Raw genomic sequence first — 25,735 nt, 5'->3', positions numbered from 1 at the left:
CGAGGATTACTAGAAGTTGGTTTCTCTCCAATGATCAACACTCCCGCTCTGCTTCATGACCATAATGAGGTAAATATCTTAAAAAGAAAAGTCTGAATTTATTGGATCCAAAACTAGTTGGAGAAATTAGACACATATTGTCAGGGGTAATTAATGTGTACAAATCTGTACACATGTTTATTATTTAGGTGTACATAGTTGTACACATGATTCTCAATGTGCATGTAATTGTATACCTGTTGATCAATTTGACAAATAATTCCTTAGATGACTAAATGCAAATATGTAGTTTTGTTTCTATGGAATCTCCTATTGTAATCTTCCTGTGTAAGGTGGACATTTCAATCGTTTAAGAATTCAGAGAAAAATGCACTTGTACTTTCCTTGTAGAGACTTGAAAAATTTTACATTTGCGTATAGTTTAAGTTGTATGTACCTTTGTCTTTTATTTCCTAACTGCGGCCGTTGCATTCTTTAAAAATGAGCTTTTCACCTCTATCCTTTGATATACAACCGAATCAGGGTTTCTTTATGTATTAGCTATTTCTTCAATCTCTATTTAAGAATGAAAACCCTTCTTATTTGTAGTCTTCCCGGACGTGCTATTTTGTTTGGCTTTCTCGTCGTTGATCTCACCCTACCCTGTTGCTCCATCCTTCCTCCCTCTAAGTGGCCTACACCGTGGAAATACTATAATTATTAGAGTTCTTAAGAATTACGATAATAAGGCTTTTTTTTAGCTTATCATGAGAATGTGTTTCGAGAAGTTGGAATAGTACTTGCATTATGTGGTGTATACTAACTATGCTTTTAATCTTTGTCGGTTTAAGCAGCAGGGATATAATTTTGAAAAGAAGTTTATCATTGTTATCGATAAGTCTAACCCATGGTGGAAGTGGATGGAGGGGGAGGTAAAGAAAGCTAATGGAAACCTAGGTAATTTTGAGAACCTCCCAGCCTCAACTGATGATCGCTATTTCAGGAAACGAAGATTACTAGCTGTTAGCTTCTCTCCAATGATCAACACCACTCTACTTCATGATCATAATGAGGTAAATATCTTAAAAAGAAAAGTCTGAATTTATTGGATCCAAAACTAATTTGAGAAATTAGACACATATTGTCAGGGGTAATTAACGTGTACATAGTTGTACACATGTTATATTGATTCTACGTTGATCAACGTAAGAAATTATGTTGATCAAGTAATTCTTCCCATATTTTAAAAATGAGATTTAGCACTAAGCGACCCTTTTTTCTTCTTCTTGCCCTTGGTAACTTCACTTTGGGTGTGTAGGTTTGAAATTCTCTTCATCTGATTTAGTGTTTGTTTTCCATTTTGTAACTAGAATGAAAGCCTAATTCTTGATGAAACTTTAAGTTGTTGTTTTTCGATGTCATGAGATGATCTTAATAACATGCTTGCTATGTTTTTAGGTACTTTTCGAGGGAGCTTAAGAACGTGTAGAAGAACAATGGAAAGGTTGTATGTGGTGTACAACTGGTGCACCTTATTTTGTCTTTGGATTTTCTGGATTTCTGTAGATGTATACATTTCTGGATTTTTGTTGATGTGTACATGTTTGTACACCAATGTAAACTAAGATTTATAAAAAATGAAAATTATATGGCCATATGAGTACTCTTTTTGTAGATCTCGAAAAGGGCTTTCCGAATATACGAAGTTTGCGAATTTTGGACAAACGATTCGAAAGATAAATTGTTTTTTAATTATTTTTATATTTTTTAAAATTGTTGACATCATCATGAGTCACTTTGGACTAAAATGTAAATATTTGAACTAAATTGTAAATTAGGAAGGTTATATGTGTATTTTTCATATTTTAAATGACTTTTGGACTAAACTGTACCTAGTTAACTCGGGATGGACTAACCCGTAATTTTTGACGCGTTTTTGGCCTAAACCGTATTTTTCTCAATTAATAAAAGGTGGAACCCCCAGTCCGTCATAACTGACGCTACCACAAGTTAGATGTGCACTTGCAATTCGCATGTACAATATTAAAATTTCTAAATGGGAAAAAATGGCTTAGTCCAAAATCCTATCCAAATATACTAGTTAGAGCATCTCCAATGAGACAACGAAGAATTCCTATATTTTAGGCCACATAGGATTTTCATAGTTTTAATAAGAAAATCTTCTCCAATGGAAACTTTAAAGACAAATATGAGGATAATGTGTCAGGTAGTTATTCTCACATCCTCTACTCCATCCTTTGGTTCTAGAGGTTTCCTTAGAGGATGTAAACATCCTAATCATCAAAATCAAATTTTATTAATTAAGGAGTTAGATATTTAGGTTTCAAATCAATGGTTTAAAATATTTTCAACTAATATATATGGTTTATGGTTGGAGATGGATTTCTTTTCACATCCTTAAATTAAAGAATTTTTTTCTCACATTCATAAAAAAACTAGTACACATAGGATGCACACAAGTTACCTTTGAAACCCAAATGTTCCCATTCCTTTCAGATTCTAAATTTTCCACACTCCCTTTCAAATTCTCTTCTCTTTCTCTGTTGGCTCCTCACTTTGAAAACGATTTATTTTTTCACATTCGGAAGTGATGAAGACCATGCCGGTACTGATGAAGGCCATGCCGGAAGTGATGAAGACCATGCCGGAAGTGATGAAGAACATGTCGGAAATGATGAAGATCATGCCGGAAGTGATGAAGACCATGCCGAAAATGATGAATACCATGCCGGAAGTGATGAAGACCATGCCGGAAATATATTTTTTTACATCTCCGGAAGTGATGAAGACCATGTCGGAATTGATGACTTCAATGCCGGAACTAAATGCCAGCATGCTCGATATAAATCTATCAATGCCGGTAGTCAAGTGAAAAAAAATCAATTTTTTGGGCACTTTTCATCATGTGCCGGCATAGAAATTTAAGCAACATACTATGCTGTCATAGTTACCGGCACGCTCGAGAATTAACTAACTGTGCCGGCAGTGGACTACGCCCCCCCGGATAGTTGCAAACATTTATGAAAATTTCCAACAAACGCCGGCATGGTTTTTTCGGTTGAATACAATGCCGACACCGAGCTATTTCAGCTGCAACAATGGTGGATTCAAAGAAAAAAAAATCAAATTTTCAACCTCTTAGCAGCAATTCTCTCTTTACAATCTTCCTCCACTTTCACCAAAAAAATTCCCTCTCAAATTTCTTTTCCATCTTTGTACTCTCATCTCACTCACCCAAATACAAGTACATACTAATCATTTAACAAATACTTAAGATTTTTACTAATTATTATTAACCACTAAACCTGATTAGTGAGGGGTAGATTAGGATTTAAAAAATACTTAGATAAGGGGTGACCCTGATTGGATTTTTGGATCCAGTTTTTGTCTTTTTCCTCTATCCCCCAATTAGTTTTGATATCCCCAATTGCGCGTTCTTTTTTTGTGTCTTTAATATCATATATTGATGCAACTATATACTGAGTGTGATTTTTCATTTAAGTACAGGGAGTTGGAGCCTAAAAGAGCAGTTGAGTTGCACGATTGATTTTTAACGAAAGTGTATGATTTCTGAAGAAAGTTAGATCAGTACATCATCTTCGAGTGGAAGCACTTTATACGTATTCCTACTATTTAGAGTTGTCAATCTACTTTATATTAATATCATTTTATTTTTTTTAGTTTCTCTAATATTTAGCGAGGTACAACATGATTTGGCTGAACTGGAAGCCATTACTAGGGTTTTGAAATATTATTATGACTTTGTTTTTTCATTTTTAAGTTGCAAAAAATGATTAGCCATGAAATGTTGAATGTATAGGTATTTTAAAATCTAGCAAGACTAAGGGTAGTTGTGATGCTACTTTGAGTAGAAGACATCAAATCTCGCATTATAAATTATCTTTAGAGTATTGAAATTGACAGTGTTATGACCTACTTACTAATTTTAAAGGTTGGTATAATTTTTCAAAAATACTTTCATAAGAGGATGTCTAATTTATCTCAAACACTTTAACCAAATATAATTGGTGAATTTGGTTCCAATAATTAACCTACTAAATAATAATTGTTGTTTCCATCATACACTGCAATCATTAATAGTGACTGGGACGGGTGCAGGGCGAAGCCCCGCCTCTCTAAATGAGGGTTGAATTCTCATCATACCCTGTGCGTAGCACGGGTTCCATGCTAGTCCATTTCTAATACAAAATCCACTCTCAGTTCGTGAATTTTACTTTAGCTTTTCGAACTATTGGCGCTTTTGACCTTCCGTATTAAATTCGTGCGAATTAGTGACATACCTATTTGATTCAACAGACTACTGGGCCTAGTTTAGTAGCGTTTTCAAGGCCCAACGTCCCTATCCCATGAACCGTTTTTTTGGACACTACTCTATTTTGGAGGGGGACTATTATGTGATAACAATGTTTACCCTATCCTTATAAGGGGTGTCCTAAAGTGTGGAAATGACTAACTTACCCTTAGCCTAATTAAAATTAAAACTAATCCAATAAATAAATATATATATAACCTAATCTAAATCATTAACAAAACAAAATCAAAATCACAATCAAACAAATCCATTATTTTTAATTTTTCACACATCCGTTACTATTAGAGGGTTCATTTTCTTCTTTTCTTTCGGTTTTATTGTCTCGATTCAAAGAAATTTTCACAGACCTATTACTTGTGATTCGTTTTTGGTTGAAAAAATGAGTAGTAATCATCAAAATGAGTTAAAAATGGAAGTTGCACAGAGAAGTTCGGCTAGGAATTATGTAAAACAGTTAGTCGAACTAGCCGAACTTAGCTTTAATGGAGTTTTTTCTATCAGAGAAAAGTTCGGTTACCTCGCAAATTTTTTTTTCTTGCCGAACTTTTAGTTCTGTTACGTCAAAAAAAATAAAAATTCTCCTAACCGAACTTTTCTCTGAACACCTATATATTGAGTTCGGTTACGTCGAATTTTTTCTCCCAGCGGAACTTTTAGTTCGGTTACGTCGCAACTTTTTTCATTTTTTTTCCCAGCCGAACTTTTAGTTCGGTTATGTCGCAATATTTTTCTCCTAACCATATTTTTGTCTGAAGAAAAAAATCCATTAAAGCTGAGTTCGGCTACCTGTGTTTTCAGAAACATTAGCCGAACTACGCTTGCAGATGAGTTCGGCTACCTGTTCATAGTCGAACTTTATTTACATGGTCAAAATTAGTTTATAAATTTTTCATTTTTTCGAAAGTTTTGGCCAATTCAAATAACACTAACTAAATTTACTAAATACCCGAAACCCTCATTTCGAAATCAACCATGTTAGAGTTTTTGGTATAATGCCTTTCCCTCTTTTGAGAGTTAATGGCCATATATATTATTATGATTTTGGTCAATTAAGAAGAATATCTTGTAACCGTAAATAAGGCAGAGTATCTTCTATTAGTTTCGTTTGAGATCCATATGTGCATTCATCAAAGCTGTTTTTGAGTATAACATTACAGCTTACAGTGAGTGATTATCAAATAAATCGCAAAATGAGTGTAGCCGAGGTTCGTATTGTCTCTACAACAAAAGTACAGCCAGCTAGTTATATCCATAAATCTACTGATAACTATAAGCGGATTGATTTAAATCCATGGGATATAAACCTTTTGCGACTGGTATACATGCAAAGGGGTCTTCTCTTCTGTAATCCACAATCACTACCCCCGCGGGAAGATGAAGAGGAAGACCAAAACAATGATGTTATGAATAGCATGATAAGTCATCTTAAAACTTCTGTCATACACACTTGATCATTTCTTTCTTCTAGCTGGTCGTCTTGGCATCCAGAATAATGAAGATGATAACACGGTCTCCGTCTATATCAACTGCAACTCTAAGGGTGCATAATTCATTCACGCTACTTCAGAAATATCAGTTGAGGAAATCGTCGATCAGCCGTACATTCCTCAAAGAATAATAGATCCATTGTTTTCCCTCAATGGGGTAAGAAATTACGACGGTCAGTCACATCCTTTACTCTCTATACAAATAACAGAACTACTCGATGGTGTGTTCATAGGGTGCAGCGCTAACCATTGTGTATTTGATGGTACATCTTTTTGGAATTTCATTAATTTATGGTCCAAGATATCTAGATCTTCCGATAATCATTCTCCATGTCCTTCTCCGATCGATTTTCCAGCGCTGGTTTATCAAGGATACAGATTGTCCCATCCGTCTTCCATTCTCTTTCGCTGATGAATTTTCGGCATTAATGAATATCAACAATACTAAAGCTGTACTGTTTGAGGGTCTTGTAGAGAAATGTTTCCATTTTACTGCAACAAGCATTTCAAAACTTAAAGCGAGGGCCAATTCAGAAATAATTTCTGAAACAAAACAAAATACTGTCATCTCTTCATTACAAGCTGTATTAGCTTTCCTTTGGATTGCAGTATTACGCGCTACAAGTAACTTACACACTAGTTTTGACGAAATTAAAGAGACTATGTTTGCATTTGCAGTAAATAACAAAACTAAGCTGATTCCTCCCTTGCCTGAAGCGTACTCTGGTAACTCAATAACCCATGTGAATGTAACCGCAACGGACGATGAAGTGCTCAAAAGAGGGTTTGGATTCTTAGCTTCGTTATTGAACAAGGTGGTTAACTCTATCAATGACGGAAAGATTAGAAGTACTTTTGAAACGATGACAAAGATACCTTTTATCATAAATGACGAGGCAGGAACTAGGAAGAAAGTTTTAATGGCGAGGAGTTCCCATAGGTTCAACATGTATGGAATTGATTTTGGTTGGGGTCGACCAATTGCAATCAAAACCGGTATTTCTGGAAAATCAAATGGAATGACAATTTTGAATGAAGGACCAGTTGAAGGAAGTATTGACATTGATATCAGCCTTCCAATTGAGGTTTTTGAGGCCATGGAAAATGATGCTGAATTCATGGAAGCCTTCTTATATTAACATCTTTCTTATAAAATCACTACTATTAATGATGTCCTCAGTGATTGCTGTCTCTACTACTTTCACTTATATATCCATGTTATTTACTTTCCTGCCTCTTTGATTTTGTGGATTTTGTTTAATGTATGCAGTGACTGATTTCTTATGAATAGAAGGTTTCTTGAAGGTTTGTGGAACCACTAGAATATGAAGAACATAATCTTTTCTTTTGATTTGATTCTTGCGATTTACAAAGAATGGTTTCCTATATAAACAAGTCTAGTGCTAGAAAATAATCTATCATCAAAACAAAATCTCTTAAGCTAGGCAAGATAATATACAAGATATGCACAATATATATCCTAAACTAGGTAAGATATTATATACAACACATTGCCAAATATACGTGAGATATATTTGGCTAATATTTCTGAATTCTATTACTTTCAGATTCTTTCAATTTACTATGTAAGACATGTTCCCTTGTTTCAATATTGATCGTTGAACTTTTGTGTAAAATCCAGTATTCCGACTTATCCGAGTCTGTGAGTCGATTTTTAGATTTTTCCTGGTGGTTGGAAATGTTGATCTACTACGTAAAGTCTACATTAGCCTTTGCCTATAAAATTAGAGCTTTAATATCCTTTTGGTTGCATAAGCTAGTCATAGAACACCAAATGCTGCTATAAAAGTTGTTGCTTGTTAAATGCTGCTATAGAACACCAAATGCTGCTATAAAAGTTGTGTTGGGTTTGTAGGAGTGAAATATCGCACATTCATTATGTATGCGAAGTAAAGGTCATTTTTCTTAAGCGAGGATTATCGCACATGTTTCAATTAGGATGACGTACTTAATGATGTCAGAATAGTCACAAGTAAAGTGTGATGATCTGTGCGAAGGAGTAAAGTGTGCGAGATTGAGTGTGTGTACATGAGCGATTGTAACGCACAACGATTCCGAAAATAGAGGATCTATTAGCTGTCATCCACTATGTAGAACCCTATATAAGGGGAAGGAATCTATGTATTGAGAGAGAGATCGGAGATAAGTGTTAGACAAGAAATTAAGAGAGAGAAAGTTTATTTGAGGAGCAACTAAAGTCATTGTATTATCTTGTAACCGATTTAAGAACTTGAGATAATAAAAGAATTACATTATGATTACTTAGAATCTTGTCTAAATTCATAAGGGTGTGGTTGTAGGATTTCCTGCAACTACATTTTGGCGCTAGAAACAGCTTGGAGTGATAAATCCTGTCAATGAGTTTGTAGAATCTTGAAAAATTGGATCTGAAAATTTTGGAAAAGATAAAGATGAAAAGCAAAGAATCTATAGGATCTATAGGAAAAATAAAAATCATGGCGGTACAAGGAAGAGGAAGAGGCAGACAGTGTAATTCTATAACTAAAACACCCCTCTCTGATGCGGAGTTTCAAGCAAGAATCACTAGAAGAATACATAAACGAGATTATAAAGGAAAGAAGGTGGCGACGATGGAAAAAGAATCTCCTCTAAAGGAGTGGGAAAAAAATGAAGATAACGTTTTGCAGCAGATGAAATTCCGGAAGAAAATTTAACAGAACAGATGCATTGGTGATTACAATAACGGCTGAGCGAATAAAAGTTGGTGATAAGATGGAAAACTCAGAAGGATGGGCGATTAATAGAATGTTGGTAGATACCGAAAGTGTTGTTGATATCCTATTTTATCGTGCGTTCAAAGCAATGGGATACAGAGATGTGGACATGACATGTCCATCTTATAACATACATGGATTTAATAAAACAGTCACAAAACCAAAAGGAGAGATTACAATACGAATACTGTTTGGAGAAATAGAAGTGAAGACAACATTATGTGTGGTTGATATCGAATCACCATACAATATGTTGTTGGGGAGGCCATGGGTGCATGCGATAAAAGTTGTAGCATCCACACTACATCAATGCATTAGATTCCCAATTCCAAGCGGAATAGGTGAAATCATAGGAGATGCTACAAGTGCGAAGATCTGCCATCGGGTAGATATCAAAAATTATGAAGGACGTGCAAAGAAGCGAAAGGATCGCTGGAGAAAAGCAAAGAAGTTAAGGAAAGAAGAAGAATTTCGGATATACATGATTAGAGCGAAGGAAGGGAAAGGAATACCAAGCGAAATACCAGAGAAGGAAGATGAACCAACTCAAGAGATTAAGGAGTCAACACCAATGGGAGAACCAAGAGCAAATTTCACTACAGAGGAGCCAACGGAAAAAAATTAACTTTGGTACAGAAGAAGAACCAAAAATACTGAAAATAGGAACCAAGATAGATAAAGAGGAAGAAGAAAAAACAATAAACATCTTGTGCGAATATAATGATATCTTCGCATGGAGTATGGAAGAAATGCCAGGAATAGATCTGTCTGTTGCATTCCATAAATTGGAATCTCCATTAGGGAGCTGAATTATGTCAAAAATACGTAAATATCATGAGGCATTTTATTCAAAAGAGTATTAAGGCTTATCATATTTGCACACGAGAAAAACCTGAAGAGGTTCTGTTCGTCTTTGTCTTCGAGTAATTTGTTCCAAGTACCATTGACATTCGTTTAACAAGGTAACCACGATGAAGATGTTGTTGCTGGATTATTCATTTATAAAAACAGATATTAGATTTATTCTGATTTTATTTTTATTTTAAATTGATTTGGTGGCAGAGCCAAAATGAAATAGCCGAAATGAAATGGGGCTCAACTAACGAGTTCAGCATGTTAGAAGCAAATGACGTTGTTGCACCACCATTAATTAACCTGAATTCTTTAATGCTAGGTTCAACTTCAATGATGACTAGGTTTTACAAGGGAACTTCTGAGACAAAAGGATGGGCTAGATGGCGTGAATTTAATGCCCGCCGTATAATCCTCATAATTTCTCTTAAAATTTTCGATGGGATGAATTTTTAGGAAAAGAAACAAAAATCCTATGTGACCTTTAAAATAGAAAGTTAACAATGTCTCGTTGGAAATGCTCTTATGCTATCATCATCTTAACTGTTGCATTTGGTATATAAACTTCAAAAACAAATAAATAGAAAAGACTGTAGGATCAGAATCTCGCAATGATAATATCTCAGCGAAATTATCAACAACACAACAACGTCGCAGAACAATTTCACAAATGATACGATAAACGACGTCAGCTAGGATCACGAGAAAGATGTGATAGTCCTGCGAAAATTAGAGATCTTGCGAAATTAACATTTGTAAGGTTGCGAGAATGTCACAGACCATACTCGAAACTAAAGGACAGATTAGCTGTCATCCACTATGTATTTCCTTATAAATAGTCGTTCAAGTTGTAAAGAGGGAGAGATCTTTTTTGAGTAAGAAACAAGTAAATAGGAGAGAGAAAGTCTAGAGCAGAGGTGATTCTTGATTTCTTTATCTTTTCTTGTAAGAACATTCAAATGATTGATCAATAAAATTAAGAGTGAAAACCTAAAAATGAGTTGATTAATAATGAAATCATATGAGGGGTGTAGTGTAGGATTTCCTGCAACTACATAATGGCGCTAGAAACAGGGAACTTATTGAATATTATTCTAGAAAAAGATGAAAATTAATATTGAGATTTGTGAAAATTTAGAGTGATTGATTAAGAATTTTCCATAATTTCTTGCAATATTGTTAACATTTAAGAAATGGCTAGAAGAAGAAATACATCCGAACAACCGACTACTGTTAGAAGAAGCAAGAGAATTGCTGGGAGAGAAAGAAGTGAAATGGGAGAATCTACTAGAATGAGGAGTAATAGAGAAAATCAAATTCAACTACCAATTCAACAAACACTAGTTCAAGGGAGGAATACAGATTATGATAGGGTAAGTATACACACTTTGCAATCAAATTCGGCGGAGGAAGTAGAAGAAGAGCAACAAAACAGAAATTATAGACAGGAGGAAAGGAATCAAGAAGCAGATGAAGGAATAATTCATGGAGATGAGGAAATTGGAGCGTTAGAAACGTTGAGACGAAGAATACATGAAGAACGAAGAGCTGAGCCAGAAGAACGTGCAAATCTAACAAGGCAAAATCACGAATTAAGGATGGAGAATATAAGACTACAGAATAGAAGATCGAGAAGTATGACAAAATCACATTCAAGATCGACTAGAAGGGAAATGAGGCGAAACTCACCCACAATCAATGCTGGAAACAATATTCAAGAAGAAATATCAAATCCTAATGAAGAATATCGCGAAAATAGAGAAAGAGCTGATGATCGTTACATTCCACAAAATGAAACTTTTGATGATGGGAAAAATGGTGGAAATCAAGAGAACGGACAACGCCAGGGACGAAACGACCAAGATGGCGAAGAAAATCGGGAGGAAGGAAGAAGAATTTTACATGAAAGAGAAAATCAAAGAAATCAACAGACAATTGAAGAAGAAATTGAAAGACATTATGCTGAACAAACACGTTTGATCTGCGAACGTGAAAGATTGAGAGCGTAAATGGAAGAACAAGAGCTTCAGGAGACAATTCTCCAGAACAATCACGACAATCGACAAAGAAGGTGTACACAAAACCGGAATAACGGTAATCTCAATGAGGAGTATGATAGGAGTACAGAGAATGGCTGAAAGACAACAAATGTAATTGATAAGAAATGAAAAAAATCATGGAGCGGAAAATGAAAGGCATCATCATATGCGAATTCAAGATAGATATGAGGAAGAGAATCGCAGAAGAAGACGAGATGAGGATAATGAAGAAGAAATGCAAAATTTCGCGAGAGAAGATAGATATGAACGCAGAAGAAGAGAGGCGAAATTAAAAAGACCAATGGATCAAGATTCAGGTGTAAATAAACAAATCTTTAAAGAATTAGAAGAAATGAGAGGAATACTAAATAATAGAGGAGAAGTAGGCAGAAGACAATTGGATGAAGCAATAGAAGAAGCTGCGAAAACTCCATTTACAAGGGAAGTACAATTAGGAGGAATACCACTGAAATGCAATTTTCCCGCATTAACCAGCATTTTTGATGGAACAACTTGTGCAATTCAACACATTAAAGTCTATGTGAGGTGCATGTTACAATGGGAAAAATCATGATGCCGTATTGTGCAAATATTTCGCATCCAGCTTAACAGGAGAGGCGTTAAAATGGTTTGAAGGTCTACCAAATAACACAATAACATCCTTCAATAATTTGCAGACTACATTCTTGGGGGCATATATAAGTAATAATTCCTCGCGACCTGGTATAGAAGATGTGTTTGGATTAAAACAAAGGATTGCCGAAAGTTTGAAGCACCTGACTAAAAGATGGAGAACTATGTGTAGCGAAATGGCTGGCCGTGTAGATGAGAGATATCTTATATTATCATATCATTTATCAATGTTATGTTTGCAACAAACCTATTGTATGTCTAAATTTTCAGAGTCAAGAATACAATCACAATGACTGAATTGCAAGAACTTCAAGAAGAATACATTGCTCTAGAGGTAAGGCAAAATGAAATGGAATCATATCCAGTTGCGAACACCATCTCACAAACAACGAATGCAAGCTTATTACCCAATCTAATAAACACAGTAGCGAATACTTCACAAATACAACAAGAGAAGGTGACGAGTAACAATCAACAGAAACTGGTGGCTATGGGAAGCCGAGATCAAGAAGAGTATAAAAGAGAAAGAAATTTCTACAATCGTGTTGGAAATAACAAGATTCAAAAACTCGATCAACCACAAGAAACTTATGGAGGTCAAAGACAAAACTATAATAGAGGACAAGGAGGTCACAAGGTAGTATGGGAAGAAATCAAGATGCCACCTCTAAATGCAAGTGTGGAGAAGATATGTGAAGCTATAATCTTGATGAAAAATATACCAATACCATGGAACATGGGAACGGAACCACCTCCAAACCACAGAAGTCATGAGTTTTGTTCTTATCATCATTTTCATGGACATACAACAAATGATTGCAGAAATGTAAAAAGAATTATTTTGAGAATGATAGATCAAGGAAAACTAAACGACTTTCTGGTAGGGCATCCACAATCTCAACCACTGCCACCACCACCAGAGCATCACAAAGTGAATACGATGAAAAAGAAAGAAACATTCTTCATAGAAGTTGGTGCAAAAGCAAAAAAATCTATTCTGTCACTCTATCGTACATTCATATAAGACAATTGAAGATTTTCATGATAGTGTTTTGAGTAGAAACAGATCATTTCTTTTACCACAGAAGAAATTCCGGAAGGAGAAGAGGTGCATGACAATCCATTGGTAGTAAAATTAGAAATTAATACAAAACCGAAAGAAGATGAGGATGACAAAGCTGAAGATTCATGGGAAATTAATAGAATTCTAATCGATACCGGAAGCTCTGTGAACATTTTATTTTGTCATACTTATAAAACCATGGGTGGAAGAGATGATGATCATATACCATCAACATATAAGATATATGGTTTTAATGGTACTGCTAACAATCCTAAAGGGGAGGTTACTATGTGAATCCCATTGAAAGGAATATCTTCTGAAATCTTATTCTGTGCCATTGATGTAGAATCACCCTACAATGCGTTGATTGGTCGACCTTGGATACATGGGAGTCTAGGTGTATCTTCAACTTTCCACCAGTGCATCAAATTCCCTCACCCCAGTGGTGTAGGAATCATAAAGGGAGATTGGGTTGAAGGAAATAGGTGTTACGAAACTGAAATAGAATCTTGCGAAGGAAGAGCAAACAAGAAGGAAAACTGGCGACACAAAATCAAAGATACACAAAGAAGTGATAGGTTGATGGTGGATGCAATCGAAAGGAAAGGAGAAGAGATGTTGCGAAACTAATGCTAGCTCAGAATAAAAATGATGAACATACCACTACCAAGAAAGCAGTAGCAGAAAATAATAAAAAATCAGAGGATGACAAAGGTAATAAAAACAAGAAATGTATGAATGATTAAGTTGTTGCGATACTCTCGCAACAAGTAAAATTCTCAAGAATACATTTGATTGAATGGAAAAATTGAGATTGCGAAATTCAGATACAATATGATGATTTGCGAGACCCTCGCAGAGATAATGAATTTTACAGAAGACAATCAGAGAAAAATGACAAAAAAGAAAGGGACAAACCTTTATGGCGTACACCCTAGTTCGCGAATGCAATTACGCAAGAGGCAAATGTAAGACCTAAAGTACGTCATATAAGGGGGTACCTGTTGCATGGATCAGGGAAAGGCTACACCTCCATCGGAACCTGAGTCATGGAGATTTGGGGTCAATAAAGCCCATTCGGGAGAGGCACCTTGGATTCTCATCTTAAGCATATGACTTAAGTTGGGCGACTTAGGTAATAAGGACTCTCCCAAGGAGTGCATATCTGATCAAGGCGCCGAGGTACATGGTTGAGTCAAGAGTGCCAGGGACGTTTGAAGCGTACTTTGCCATTCTTGACAAGTCTTGGTTTATACTGCACTCGTCCTGAAGAAAACCCCACTTAGGGTGCAGTCTCGTAACCATAAGCCCTATAGGTAAAAGGGATAAGAGGCTGCGAAAACAACTGGTTGTTGTTAAGACTGGATGGGAGGAGCTAACCTTGTATGGTAGAAGTACGCCTCCTTGAAGGGGCAACCAGGGGGGAGATAAGGGCGGCACCCTCCATTAGGGAGCTGATAAGTGTCTTAAGACGCAAATGTCATGAGGCTTTTTATTCGCAAGGATATTAAGGCTTGTCATATTTGTGCAACAATCCTGAAGAGGCAATAATACAAAAGAAAAGGATAAGACGAGATCAATGGGTTTTCGCATGAAAGTGCGAAGACGTCCTGCGATTTCGTCGCAAGACGGCAATGTCATGGGGCTTCATTTTCGCAAGAATATTTAGGCCTGTCATATTGTCGCAACATTCCTGAAGAGGCCATAATACAAAAAAAAGTTAAGGCAAGATCAATGGGTTTTTGCATGAAAGTGCAAGGACGTCCTGCGATTTTGTCGCAATGACAAGAGGTGGCATAATAAGACCTTTAATTAGGAAGGCAAAATAAGACCACACAGGAATGAGATTTTGAAAAGAATCAAAATTCACTTCGCATAAGATTGCGAAGTTATACATAATTAACTGCGAAATTGAGGCATAAAATAAGAATTTTTATGAAATCTCTCATTTGGATTCAAATAACAGAGGCAAGTATGGGAATATGAAATTAGAAAATGTTATTTGTCTCCATATGATAGATTTACTCAAAGATTCAAAATTAATGATTATATTGATTAACTGTATTGCAAGAAGAATTGTTTTAATGAATGCAGGTCAAAATGAAAGAAACACAAATATACAGAAAGAAGGAATAAATGTACAAGTATTACAGAATCAAAGAAAGAAATAAAGACTACTTCTTAGTTGATCCTTCATTATCTTCATCAGACTTGTTCCCTTCTTCGTCTGCGTCAGAATCTTCATCACCATCAGAACTTCCATCACATCAGATTCTTCATCAGTCAGCTTCGCTATCAGAATAATCAAACTGGGAGTATTCTGTGGGATTCTTCCAAGAGACAAGGATAATCAGAATGTGGGATATTATGATCGTCACAAACCATTTGGATAGTTTGATTGCGAAAATGCATAGCATCATTCTTAAAATTCGCAACAGTGATCTTGATTTGATTCTTTAATCTAGAATACTTGTCGTTGCGAGAAGAAAGATTCTTTGCGAGTTCCTCCTTTTCAGCTTCGAGTTCTCAATCTTTTCACGATATCTATTTTCAGAATCTGCGAGCAAAAGACAATCAATTATTAACTTGATGAAAATTCATAAGAAGCAAAAGATTAGTAAAGAAGAGCAGTTAGTAACCTTCTCTGTCAGAAATCATATCTCTAATCAAGGCTGTATGCTCAACTTGGAGACTAACATTTACACCTAAATTTTCTAGCATCATCTAAGATTTTCGCAGCCCAAACAAATTCATCCTCACTACTTATAAGAAGACGAGAACGAATTTGATTTTCCCTTTCGCAGAGTTCGATGTTCTTGCGGTTAGCTTCATCTCGTTCAAGTTGAACTTCAAGAAGAGCCTCTTGGAATTTCGCCAAAGCCTTGGCACCTTGATCAGAGATGCGATCCTTATCATCTATGAGACCGCTAATTTTGGTTCTTAACTCATTGGTTTTCTCTTTAGAATCAAGAAGGAGACGCTTAAATCGGTTGGCTAAGCCTAAACTAGATCTATGGTCAATTTCTAAGAGGCGAAATTTAGATCTAAGCTCATTTAGAGAAAGAGATGAAATTCTATCATTTGAGAAGCTATTTAAGGAATTGTTAAGACGCTCAAGAAGGGTATCATTATCCAAGGCATTAGGAAATGAACGAAGAAAGGGTAGCTTCATCAGAAAGACCATAAATGTCTGCAAAAAGGATCATTTAAATAAGATAAAACAACAGGATGAATGAATGAAGGGAAAAGAGAAAAGTAACATACCGTAAAGCTGATTATTAGCTTGCTGAAGACTAGAGATTTTGTTCTTATACGAAGAAGAATCAATTTCTAATTGTCTATTTTTCTCGCGAAGACCTTTAACTTCAGCTTCCAATTCTTCATTCTTTGTGCGAAATTGAAGATTCTTCTTTTCAAGATTTTCGCGTCTTCTCTCTAGATCTGAGGCAACAGCAAAAGAAGCTTTTCCAGCCTGCGAGAAAATATAAAAAATATTAATATAGAAAGAAATTTTGAGTTATAACAATGAAGAAGTAAAAGGATAAAAGTATACCAGACTATTGAGAGAATGCAAGAAGTCGGGAGTCACTGATCTAGAAACTCCACGAAGAGAGCTATCACCATCCAGTAAAGGGACATCGCAAAGGGTAGCGAGAGCTTTGCAGGTATTGCGAATTGGCTATCTCCCATTCCTTGTAGAGAATCAGAAAAGAGGCCAGAGCTTAGCCATAGAAGATTCAGGTGGAGAATCTTCACTTGCGGCAAGATCATCATTGTCCTCATCACCCTTGTCACTTTCGGAATTTTCGTGAGGAGGAATATTTGAAGGAGAAGAAGAACGAACTTTCCTTTTCTTTGGAGGAGGACCAGTTGATTTTTCCTGCGAAGAGCACCTTTACCTTTATCACCAGTCTTCGCAACATCGGCAGGTTCTTCTACTTCAGCAATAATCTTCACACACAGATAGAAATAAGAAATGGAAGCAACAGTATACTGTTTAAAATCATAAGAGAAAGTTGAAGAAAATTTAAAATCATAAGAGAAAATTTCTTACCTCATCTGTGTATGAGCGAAGAGTTAACAAAGTACTAGCTTTCCCAGTCCTGTTATAACTACCTTTCAGTTTTTGGATCTGCGGAATGTCGCAAGAGTTAGCGAACAAAATAATAAAAATCAATAAAGAAATATAAAGTGAGTTAAATGGGAAATACCCCCTTCTCCTTCTCGGGCCAAGAGAAAACCCAAGGTTGATAAGCAGCGAGATTCGCAGGAAGAACACTTGACCCAGCAATGTAGGGTCCTTTTAGCATTAAAGGAAAAACACACCATTTATCATCTTTGGATTGGCGAGGAGTTGTGTTTTTACCAGAATTCCAGTCAATATCTTGCATGAGAATTTTGGCTTCATCAATGTTATCTTTCCTTTTTAAGCGAATACCCCAGCGAGTATTCTCTTTCTTCATGGAGATAAGTTCATAGTTCTCAAAGAAACTCGCTACTGTGTATTTCTCAGCAATTATATCTAGGTTTGAGAATTTAGGATCCCTAAGTTCTTTGGAGTACAGATATCCTCTATCAGCACCTCGGTTAGCGGACTCTAGCATCAGACGGATGCAGTCCCCACTCGGTTGGAAGATAGCTCACGAAAATCCCGAATGAGCGAGAATTTCATAAAATAAAGGAAGATCCGGGTCATAAAGAGGAATATGGAGACCTGCGAGAATCTGACCTAGCGAAATTATGATTGATTGATCATCACAATACTGATCATAGAAAAGTTTGACAGAAAGAATTGATTTGGCATTTTCACCAGGAATGGTGGAGAATGTGAAACGTTTATCAACAAGATCTTTTTGGACATCTTTTAAATTCTTCTCATGTCTATGACCACTTGGAGCCATATTTGAATATAGAGTATGGGAATGAATAAAAAGTAAGAGGACTGAAGGGGGAAAAAATTACAGTAGCAGAACTTGCAGAAGAGTAACAGAGTTGCAGAGATGAGAGAATAAAAGTAGAAGAGAAAGTAAAAAGAAAAGTGGAAAGAAGAGTAAGAAGAGTATATAAAGGAGATTTTTTTTACTCGAAGAAATAAAAACCATTAAGACGAAAAGACGTGAGCGGTTGAAAAGTAGCGGTTACAGAAGACGTGTCAAGAAACAAATGGAAGAAAGAATACGTGTGATAAATGCAGAATATGAAAAGATGAACAGTTGCGGCATTTCTCACATCATTCTCTACTTTGCAGAGAAGATATGAGAAGAGGCAAGATGTAGGATCAGAATCTCGCAACGATAATATCTCAGCGAAATTATCAACAACACAACAGCGTCGCAGAACAATTTCAGAAATGATACGATAAACGACGTCAGCTAGGATCACGAGAAAGATGTGATAGTCCTGTGAAAATTAGAGAGCTTGCGAAATTAACATTTGTAAGGTTGCGAGAATGTCGCAGACCATACCCGAAAATAAAGGACAGATTCGATGTCATCCACTATGTATTTCCTTATAAATAGTCGTTCAAGTTGTAAAGAGGGAGAGATCTTTTTTGAGTAAGAAACAAGTAAATAGGAGAGAGAAAGTCTAGAGCAGAGATGATTCTTGATTTCTTTATCTTTTCTTGTAAGAACATTCAAAGATTGATCAATAAAATTAAGAGTGAAAACCTAAAAATGAGTTGATTAATAATGAAATCATTTGAGGGGTGTAGTGTAGGATTTCCTGCAACTACAAAGACCACCTGAAGATCGACACCTATTAACGTGCAAGGTTGATAATAATAAAACTAGGTATGTTAATTATGAGTACTCGTAAGTTTTTCATAAATGAATACTTTGGGACCGAAAAACATTTTTGACTGGTGAAGTTATTTATTAATCGGTAAATGCATATAGTATAATTTTGTTTTTACGTACTCCTTCTGCTATTTATTTCCGTCCTCTATTTTATTTTTGTCTGTCCAAAATTACTGACCAGTTTCAATTTATAGTTATTTATTTTGGTCAAATTTTAAAATGTATCCTTTGATTTTTTGTAATTATAAAATTAGATTTTTGTTATAGGAAAAGCTTATATGGATAGGGAAAAACTGACTTTTGGTAAAATGACCTGATATTAATTTGGGTGCACACAAAACAAACCTCTAATACATGTAGCCACAAATAGCCAATCAAGCACCCGATGGGTAAGAATTGCTCCTTCTCCATTGAATAGTAACATGCTTGATCTTCAAACTAAACCAAACGATCCATCTAGCACAGAAGATCCGTTTAGCATCGTATTACAGTTAACTTTGCAACCGTTATCCAAAAACCTCTTACTATGATTTATATATTAGGGTAAAAAGTGAGCTGCCGAGTCTTAGATTTTTGTCATCACTTATATATAGCATAATTAAATTATTAATAAAACAAAATCAAACACAAACCAAAATTATAACAAACTCATTACATTTAATTTTTCACAAACCCATTACTTTTAGAGGCTCATCTTTTTCTCTTTTTTCCTCTTCCTTGTCGTCGTCGATTCAAAGAAATTTCCACGAAACCATTATTTGTAAATTTTTATAAGTGATATAATCAAAATGAGTTAAAAATAGAAGTTGCAAAGACAACTTCGGTTAGGAAGTTTGTGTAAAACTTTGTCGAACTAGTCGAACCTGATGGAGCCGAATAACATGAAGAATAATTCGGCTATTTCGCAAAAAAAAAGTTCCTAGCCGAAATTTTAATTTCCTAGACGAACTTTTAGTTCAGTTACGTTGCAGTTTTTTTTCTCCGAGCCGAACTTTTGGTTTTGTTACGTCGAAATTTTGTCTTCTAACCGAACTTTTCTCTGAAAACTGTATATTGAGTTCGACTACATCGCAATTTTTTTATCCTGACCGAACTTTTCTCTGAAAACCTATATATTGATTTTGGTTACGTCGCAATTTTTTGGTCATAACCGAACTTTTCTCTGAAAGCAAAAACTCCATTAAAGCTGAGTTCGGCTACCTATGTCTTCAGAATCATTAGCTGAACTACAGTTGCCGATGAGTTCGGTTACCTGTTCTTCAGATGTCGTAGCCAAACTTTAATGCCATAGCCGAAATCAGTCTATAAATTTTTCATTTTTTCAAAAGTTTTGGCCAATTCAAGCAACATTAACTAAATTTGAAGTATACTTATATACCCAAACCCTCATTTCAAAATGAACCATCTCAAGAAAAAAAAATCTAAAACCCTCTTCTTCTTCTTCTCTCTCAATAATTATTATTCTAATTTTCTTTTTAAATTTAACCTCCTAATCACTAATTAACTTATCTTAATCGTTTAACTTACTAATAATTACACTCACTTAATTAGAAAGGGTAATTTTAGTATTAACATAAATACCTGGATAAGGAATGATTTAGGTTTAATTCATATACCTCCTAAAATTGAAATGATGGTCCCCATGAAAAAGGATGGTTCCCAAAAAAAAACAGTTCAAACACAATTTCTCAAGATTTATCTAAATACCCCACAAGCTACAAATCCGAACAGTCGTAAGTTTCCTTGTCATTCAGATGGAAGTCGGTGCACAGCTAAACATTTGTGGATTTTAAATTTGTTCTCGCCATATTGTCAGTATACATACATTTAGACGAAACTATTCAACTGTTTTCAACAAACAATTTGGCCCTGAATCCTCCTAGTTTTTAGACTAAGTCATATGGTCTTCTAATCTATCATCTAAATGCGCGTAATGGAACAGTGAAAAGTAGATGTACGGTTGAATGAAACATCTCAACTGTCGGTTCAAAAAACCAAACAAAAAATAAATTTCTCTGCGCTGAACCATTCAGCAAAACTATCTCGCTACTTGTTGGAATACAAGATATATCTGGAAAGAGAAATAGTGTTAAGAAATAGGCGACGTTTTAATATAATCTGCAACGCTTTTTATCCAATCTAGCAGCCAAATCTAATCCATATCACTTAATCTTAGAATTGCAAGCGAATCTCAGTTGCAAGGTTTGGAGCACCCAATGCTGCATGTATTGGATTCCAAATTTATGAGTACCCTGAGTTAATAATAGCCGGTGGGTTTAACTTTGTCCCGTCTTTGTTATCGCCATATTGTCAGAATACATTTGCAGGTAAATGATTCAACTGTTTCGAACAAGAAATCTGGCCCTTAGTCCTTTTAATCTTTGGATTTTTGCTAAAGAGATAGCAGAAACGGATTCGAGGAAAACGAAAATCGAAGTCGACTCGCTAACTCGTACCGAACCAACATAATTTTCTGATTTAGACTAAACTGTCCCTATTGACATTTGGATGTACACCGATTTCCCAATCAACTACACACCCCACGACCACCAACACCGTTTTCCATCAAGATAATCTCTGCGGGTGTCATTAAAAATTTTGTTGCTTAATTTATGTTAATCAAATTGAAAAACAGATCACGATGAACCTAATATGAGAACAAAGAAGCTAAAATACCATAAAAAGGCATCAGATACAAATACTGATTTTAAACCCTAAGTTCTTAATAGAGAATTAAAAATATAAATCTAAGTTATGTTTTCTACGTTAACTCACAGACATTGCTTTATTGTTCTCTCACAGACATATTGCTTTAGATACTCATTAACTTAGAGATCATGACGTGCCCAAAAATCCGACACAACATAATGCTTGAATAACCATGATTCAACGGGTGGGAATCTAAAGGAGTGGAAGCTTCATTAGAACGGAAGGAGTAACGAGGAGAACGAAAATAAAATAAAAAAATCTGTGGTGTGGTGCTGATTCATCTTATGAGGATTTGACTTATTCTTCAAATTCAAATATGGTTCTTCGTCGATTGTGTAAAACTGATTAGATAAACTTTTTGATGACAATAATTTTGCTTATTTAATCTTTTTCTCTCTCTCTGTAATTGCAGAGTTTGACGAAATAACACTAATGGATGTGTTTTCTTTTGGGTGATGATCGATGCCCGTGGTTGACTCCATAGTGGCGGGAGAAATTGGCGGCCTAAGAGTGGTAAAATCTCATCATGGATAATTTGGTCGAATTAAAAAAATTTTTGCTCTCCACCTAACAAAAAATCAATTTTTAACTCAGAATTTGAAGCAAATATCTATATTTTCAAGTTTAGCTTCTTTTATCCACGTCTCATCATCTAACATCACTAAATCACTACCATTAAAAAGAAATCACTACCAATATTGGTCCAATAAAAAAGTTGGTTGCTTTTAAGAGGCAAGCTTGAGAACCACCTCATTACAAGTTCTAAGACCATTCGGCAGATGAATGGAACAAAAATGACCCACTGCAAAAAAAATTTCAAGAACAAATGCATGTTATATATTCTACAACGTGTATTGTGGCACACCCAATGCCGCTATATATGCGTATGCCCTGTGTCAGGGGCTTGCGTAAAAGGACAAGGCAATTAATCCTAGTCTCTTAGATAGCAAAGCTCTAAACAAATATCAGATCTGCAAATTAAGTACTATAAACATACATATTGCAATCTGGATTTCATTTAACTTCACCTCGTACCCATGCACCGTTTTGTCCCCTGGAATGACAAAACCATTGACTTGGAGTCTGTATTTTCTTAAAACCATGGGATTTTGTGCATGTTATAGATCTAAAACTTGTCCTCTCATTAAATAGTATTCATTTTTCATCATATAATCCTATAAATACACAAACTTAATCATTAACATTTCATCATCGCCACTTACAAATACAAATAAGTCCCTCTACGTACAATCACATGGCTTCCCTTCTTCCACATTTTCTTTTGTTATGTATTATTTTCTTTTGTTGTAGTTCCAGTGTGTTTGTTGAATCTACAGTTTCCAAAACCAAAACTTTTCAATTCAAAATAGAAGGCGACGTTAATGAATACTATTTCGGGGGATCAGGCGAAAACGGGGCTGATTATCGTTTGGTCCAATTGAAACATGCTTTCGTTTACCCGTTCGCATTGTATTTCTATAACACCACACCGAATGCATTTTTTTTCGGAATAGGTGCTACTGAATTCGATGATCTCATGACAATTCGTTGGGTTTGGACTGCCAATCTCAACGACCATGTTGGCGATAACGCTACTCTCACGTTTGGTCGTGATGGTAACTTAGTCCTTGCAAACGCTGATGGTCGTATCGGTTGGCAAACTAACACAACAAACAAAGGTGTTACTAGTATTTCTATGAAACCTAGTGGGAATCTAGTACTTCATGATAAAAAGGGAAGATTTATTTGGCAGAGTTTCCAGCATCCAACTGATAGTCTCTTAGTAGGCCAATCACTGGAGCTCAACTCTGGCACAAAACTCGTTAGCCATAATTTGCGTTATAGTATGATGACTGACGACAAAAAAGGATTAATAATGTTGCTAAACACTTCATCAAAATTCATTCAATATGCAGGTTGGGGAGCAATGGGTCTCTTAAATGCAACATTGCATGCCGTTCAAAGAGTCAATCTAGTTCAACCAAATTCTGATGCAATGGCAACTGGTAATACTACTTTCTTCTTAACCCTCGGTTTCGCTAAGCAAACAAGAAGAGTTATACTTAACACAATAGATTCAGTATTTACTTTCGCATTTCTTAGGTTAGAATCGGATGGAAACCTAAGACTTTATGCCTTTGTTCTTATCGATGCTGGGCCTGATATTCGTAGCTTTAGAGCGTGGGTAACACCGTATGCATTTTTTGGAGATACTGTGAAAGAATGTGCGTTAGATTCAAAATGTGGTTCATCTGGGAAATGTGATAGGAAATTATGTAGCGCTTGTCCTCGTAACAGTACATCAGGATGCTTGATCACTCCACGAAGAAAATGATGCAGCAAAAATTATATTTAGAATGGAGAATTCGTATATTGGTATTATTCTCGGCATTTTTTAATGCAGTGCTTTAAGTCGGTAGACTCGATTCCCACATTCGTTTGACTGAACAAATTCAATTATGGTGCAATATATTCACTTGTCAGATGCTTTTACATCTTGGTCATCGTGCACTCATGTGCCAGGAATCCAGGCCAACAACCTATAAGGTTAAAGTCTGCTTGGCGTCCGGCTTCTGTTTCTGCACAAGTCAGAAGTAGAAATTTTATTGCTTAAATTAAAAAACAAAAAAGCCTTTTAATTATGAAAGTCTTCAAAAAAAACAACCTTTTTAAAATTTTAAATAGAAAAAGAGTAATTATGTGCGGACCGCCGCAAAAACTACTCCAAAACACTCATCTGAGTGGGGAAGTGGGACCCGTCCTCAAGGCGTTAGCATGGGCTCATTGAAGGGTGAGGGGTGGGACCACCAGCTGAGTTTTAGCGATTTTGGAAGAGTTTCAAGGGGCGGTCTGTTTAGAATTTTTAATAGAAGTAATACTCTAACATCCAAACTACCTCTTAGCGGAAGGAGATTATAAATTTTGAACTATATATATCGACCAGGTACCTCCTCCCTTGTAAAAACCAGGATAGGACGACCCAATGATGCTACGTTGACCGGGAAGAAATCCCGTGAGATTTTTCGAGTCTCACAATGTTAGGGAGCTCACTCAGAGGTTTTGTAAGGGTGTTGTTTACTCATTTGTGGGTCACACATGAACGTGAGTCACGGGATTTTTCCCGATAATTTCCTCCTGATAAGTTATTTATTTGTATTTTATGCACCCCAAAACCAAAAACTATTTATTTGTCTTTTATTTTCCTTCCGATTCAAATCCCAGTTCCGCCACTAATTAATTATTTAATGATTTTAGTCCATCTTAAAAATTCCCTTCTTTTTGTTTCCCGTTTTTGTTTCACATTTATCTTTAGGGTCACTGGTTTCGGATTCATTATCTCACCTATCCAGGACTCACTAGTCTGAATGAATTATGGTGTAAAGGGAAAAGACCTACAAACTAGCCTGCAAGTATACAGGGAAGTTGAAGCAAGAAAGAGTAAATAGGGGTTTGTCCACAGGGACTTGGAGGATTTGCTAAAGTTCTCTTTGGGGAGTTTCTAAGGTTTTCTGAGTTCAAGGGAGGGTACTAAGGCTTTTGATTCCACTACCTGACCCTAGGCTAAGGAAATTGTGATGCAATGTATGTCTTGTTTTTTTCATGAAAGATTACAATGAAGAATAGAGTAACTAACCTAGCTAAATGACCCCTAGCATCAGCTGTCTTTCAACAGCACAACTGATCACAAGTATTTAGCTCAACTAGCTAACTGAACTTAAGGCAATCTCTCTAATGGACTAAATTCTTACAACTGACCTAGCTGCACTCCTAGCATCAGCTGTCTTCTAACAGCACAGCTGATCACAAGTGAAGTAACTCAAATGGCATTTCATTAATCCTAAGGCAGTTAAAGCATTTCAAGACAATACATATACATTTACTATCCTAGCATATGATCAGGAGCTTCCTCTAAGCCCTAGCAAAAGAATTAGAACATGAACATGCTTATAATCATGATATTAACACATACACACATGCTCCACATGATAACAGCACACTTCACAGTCAATTTTTATGTATAACACACATTCCACATGAACTGAAAATGTAACTGCTATAAATAAA

General features: G+C 35.7%; 2 protein-coding genes across 2 annotated transcripts; both read left to right on the top strand.

Annotated features, from left to right (window-relative positions):
• Positions 1–6,248: 6,248 nt before the first annotated feature.
• Positions 6,249–6,959, top strand: LOC113352741 (protein ENHANCED PSEUDOMONAS SUSCEPTIBILTY 1-like). Its single transcript, XM_026596523.1, has one exon. The coding sequence runs from the start codon at positions 6,249–6,251 to the stop codon at positions 6,957–6,959; it is 711 nt and encodes a 236-aa protein (XP_026452308.1).
• Positions 6,960–22,925: 15,966 nt separating this feature from the next.
• Positions 22,926–24,005, top strand: LOC113352740 (EP1-like glycoprotein 2). The gene has a single exon (XM_026596522.1). The coding sequence runs from the start codon at positions 22,926–22,928 to the stop codon at positions 24,003–24,005; it is 1,080 nt and encodes a 359-aa protein (XP_026452307.1).
• Positions 24,006–25,735: the final 1,730 nt, after the last annotated feature.

This window comes from Papaver somniferum, chromosome 2 (assembly GCF_003573695.1).
Source record: "Papaver somniferum cultivar HN1 chromosome 2, ASM357369v1, whole genome shotgun sequence".
Classification (NCBI taxonomy): domain Eukaryota; kingdom Viridiplantae; phylum Streptophyta; class Magnoliopsida; order Ranunculales; family Papaveraceae; genus Papaver; species Papaver somniferum.
This window is presented reverse-complemented; position numbering and strand designations above follow the sequence as displayed.

What these genes read in the sequence shown, in the direction of transcription:
- LOC113352740 (XM_026596522.1), top strand. Translation starts at nt 22,926, where the DNA reads ATGGCTTCCCTTCTTCCACATTTTCTTTTGTTATGTATTATTTTCTTT.
- LOC113352741 (XM_026596523.1), top strand. Translation starts at nt 6,249, where the DNA reads ATGAATATCAACAATACTAAAGCTGTACTGTTTGAGGGTCTTGTAGAG.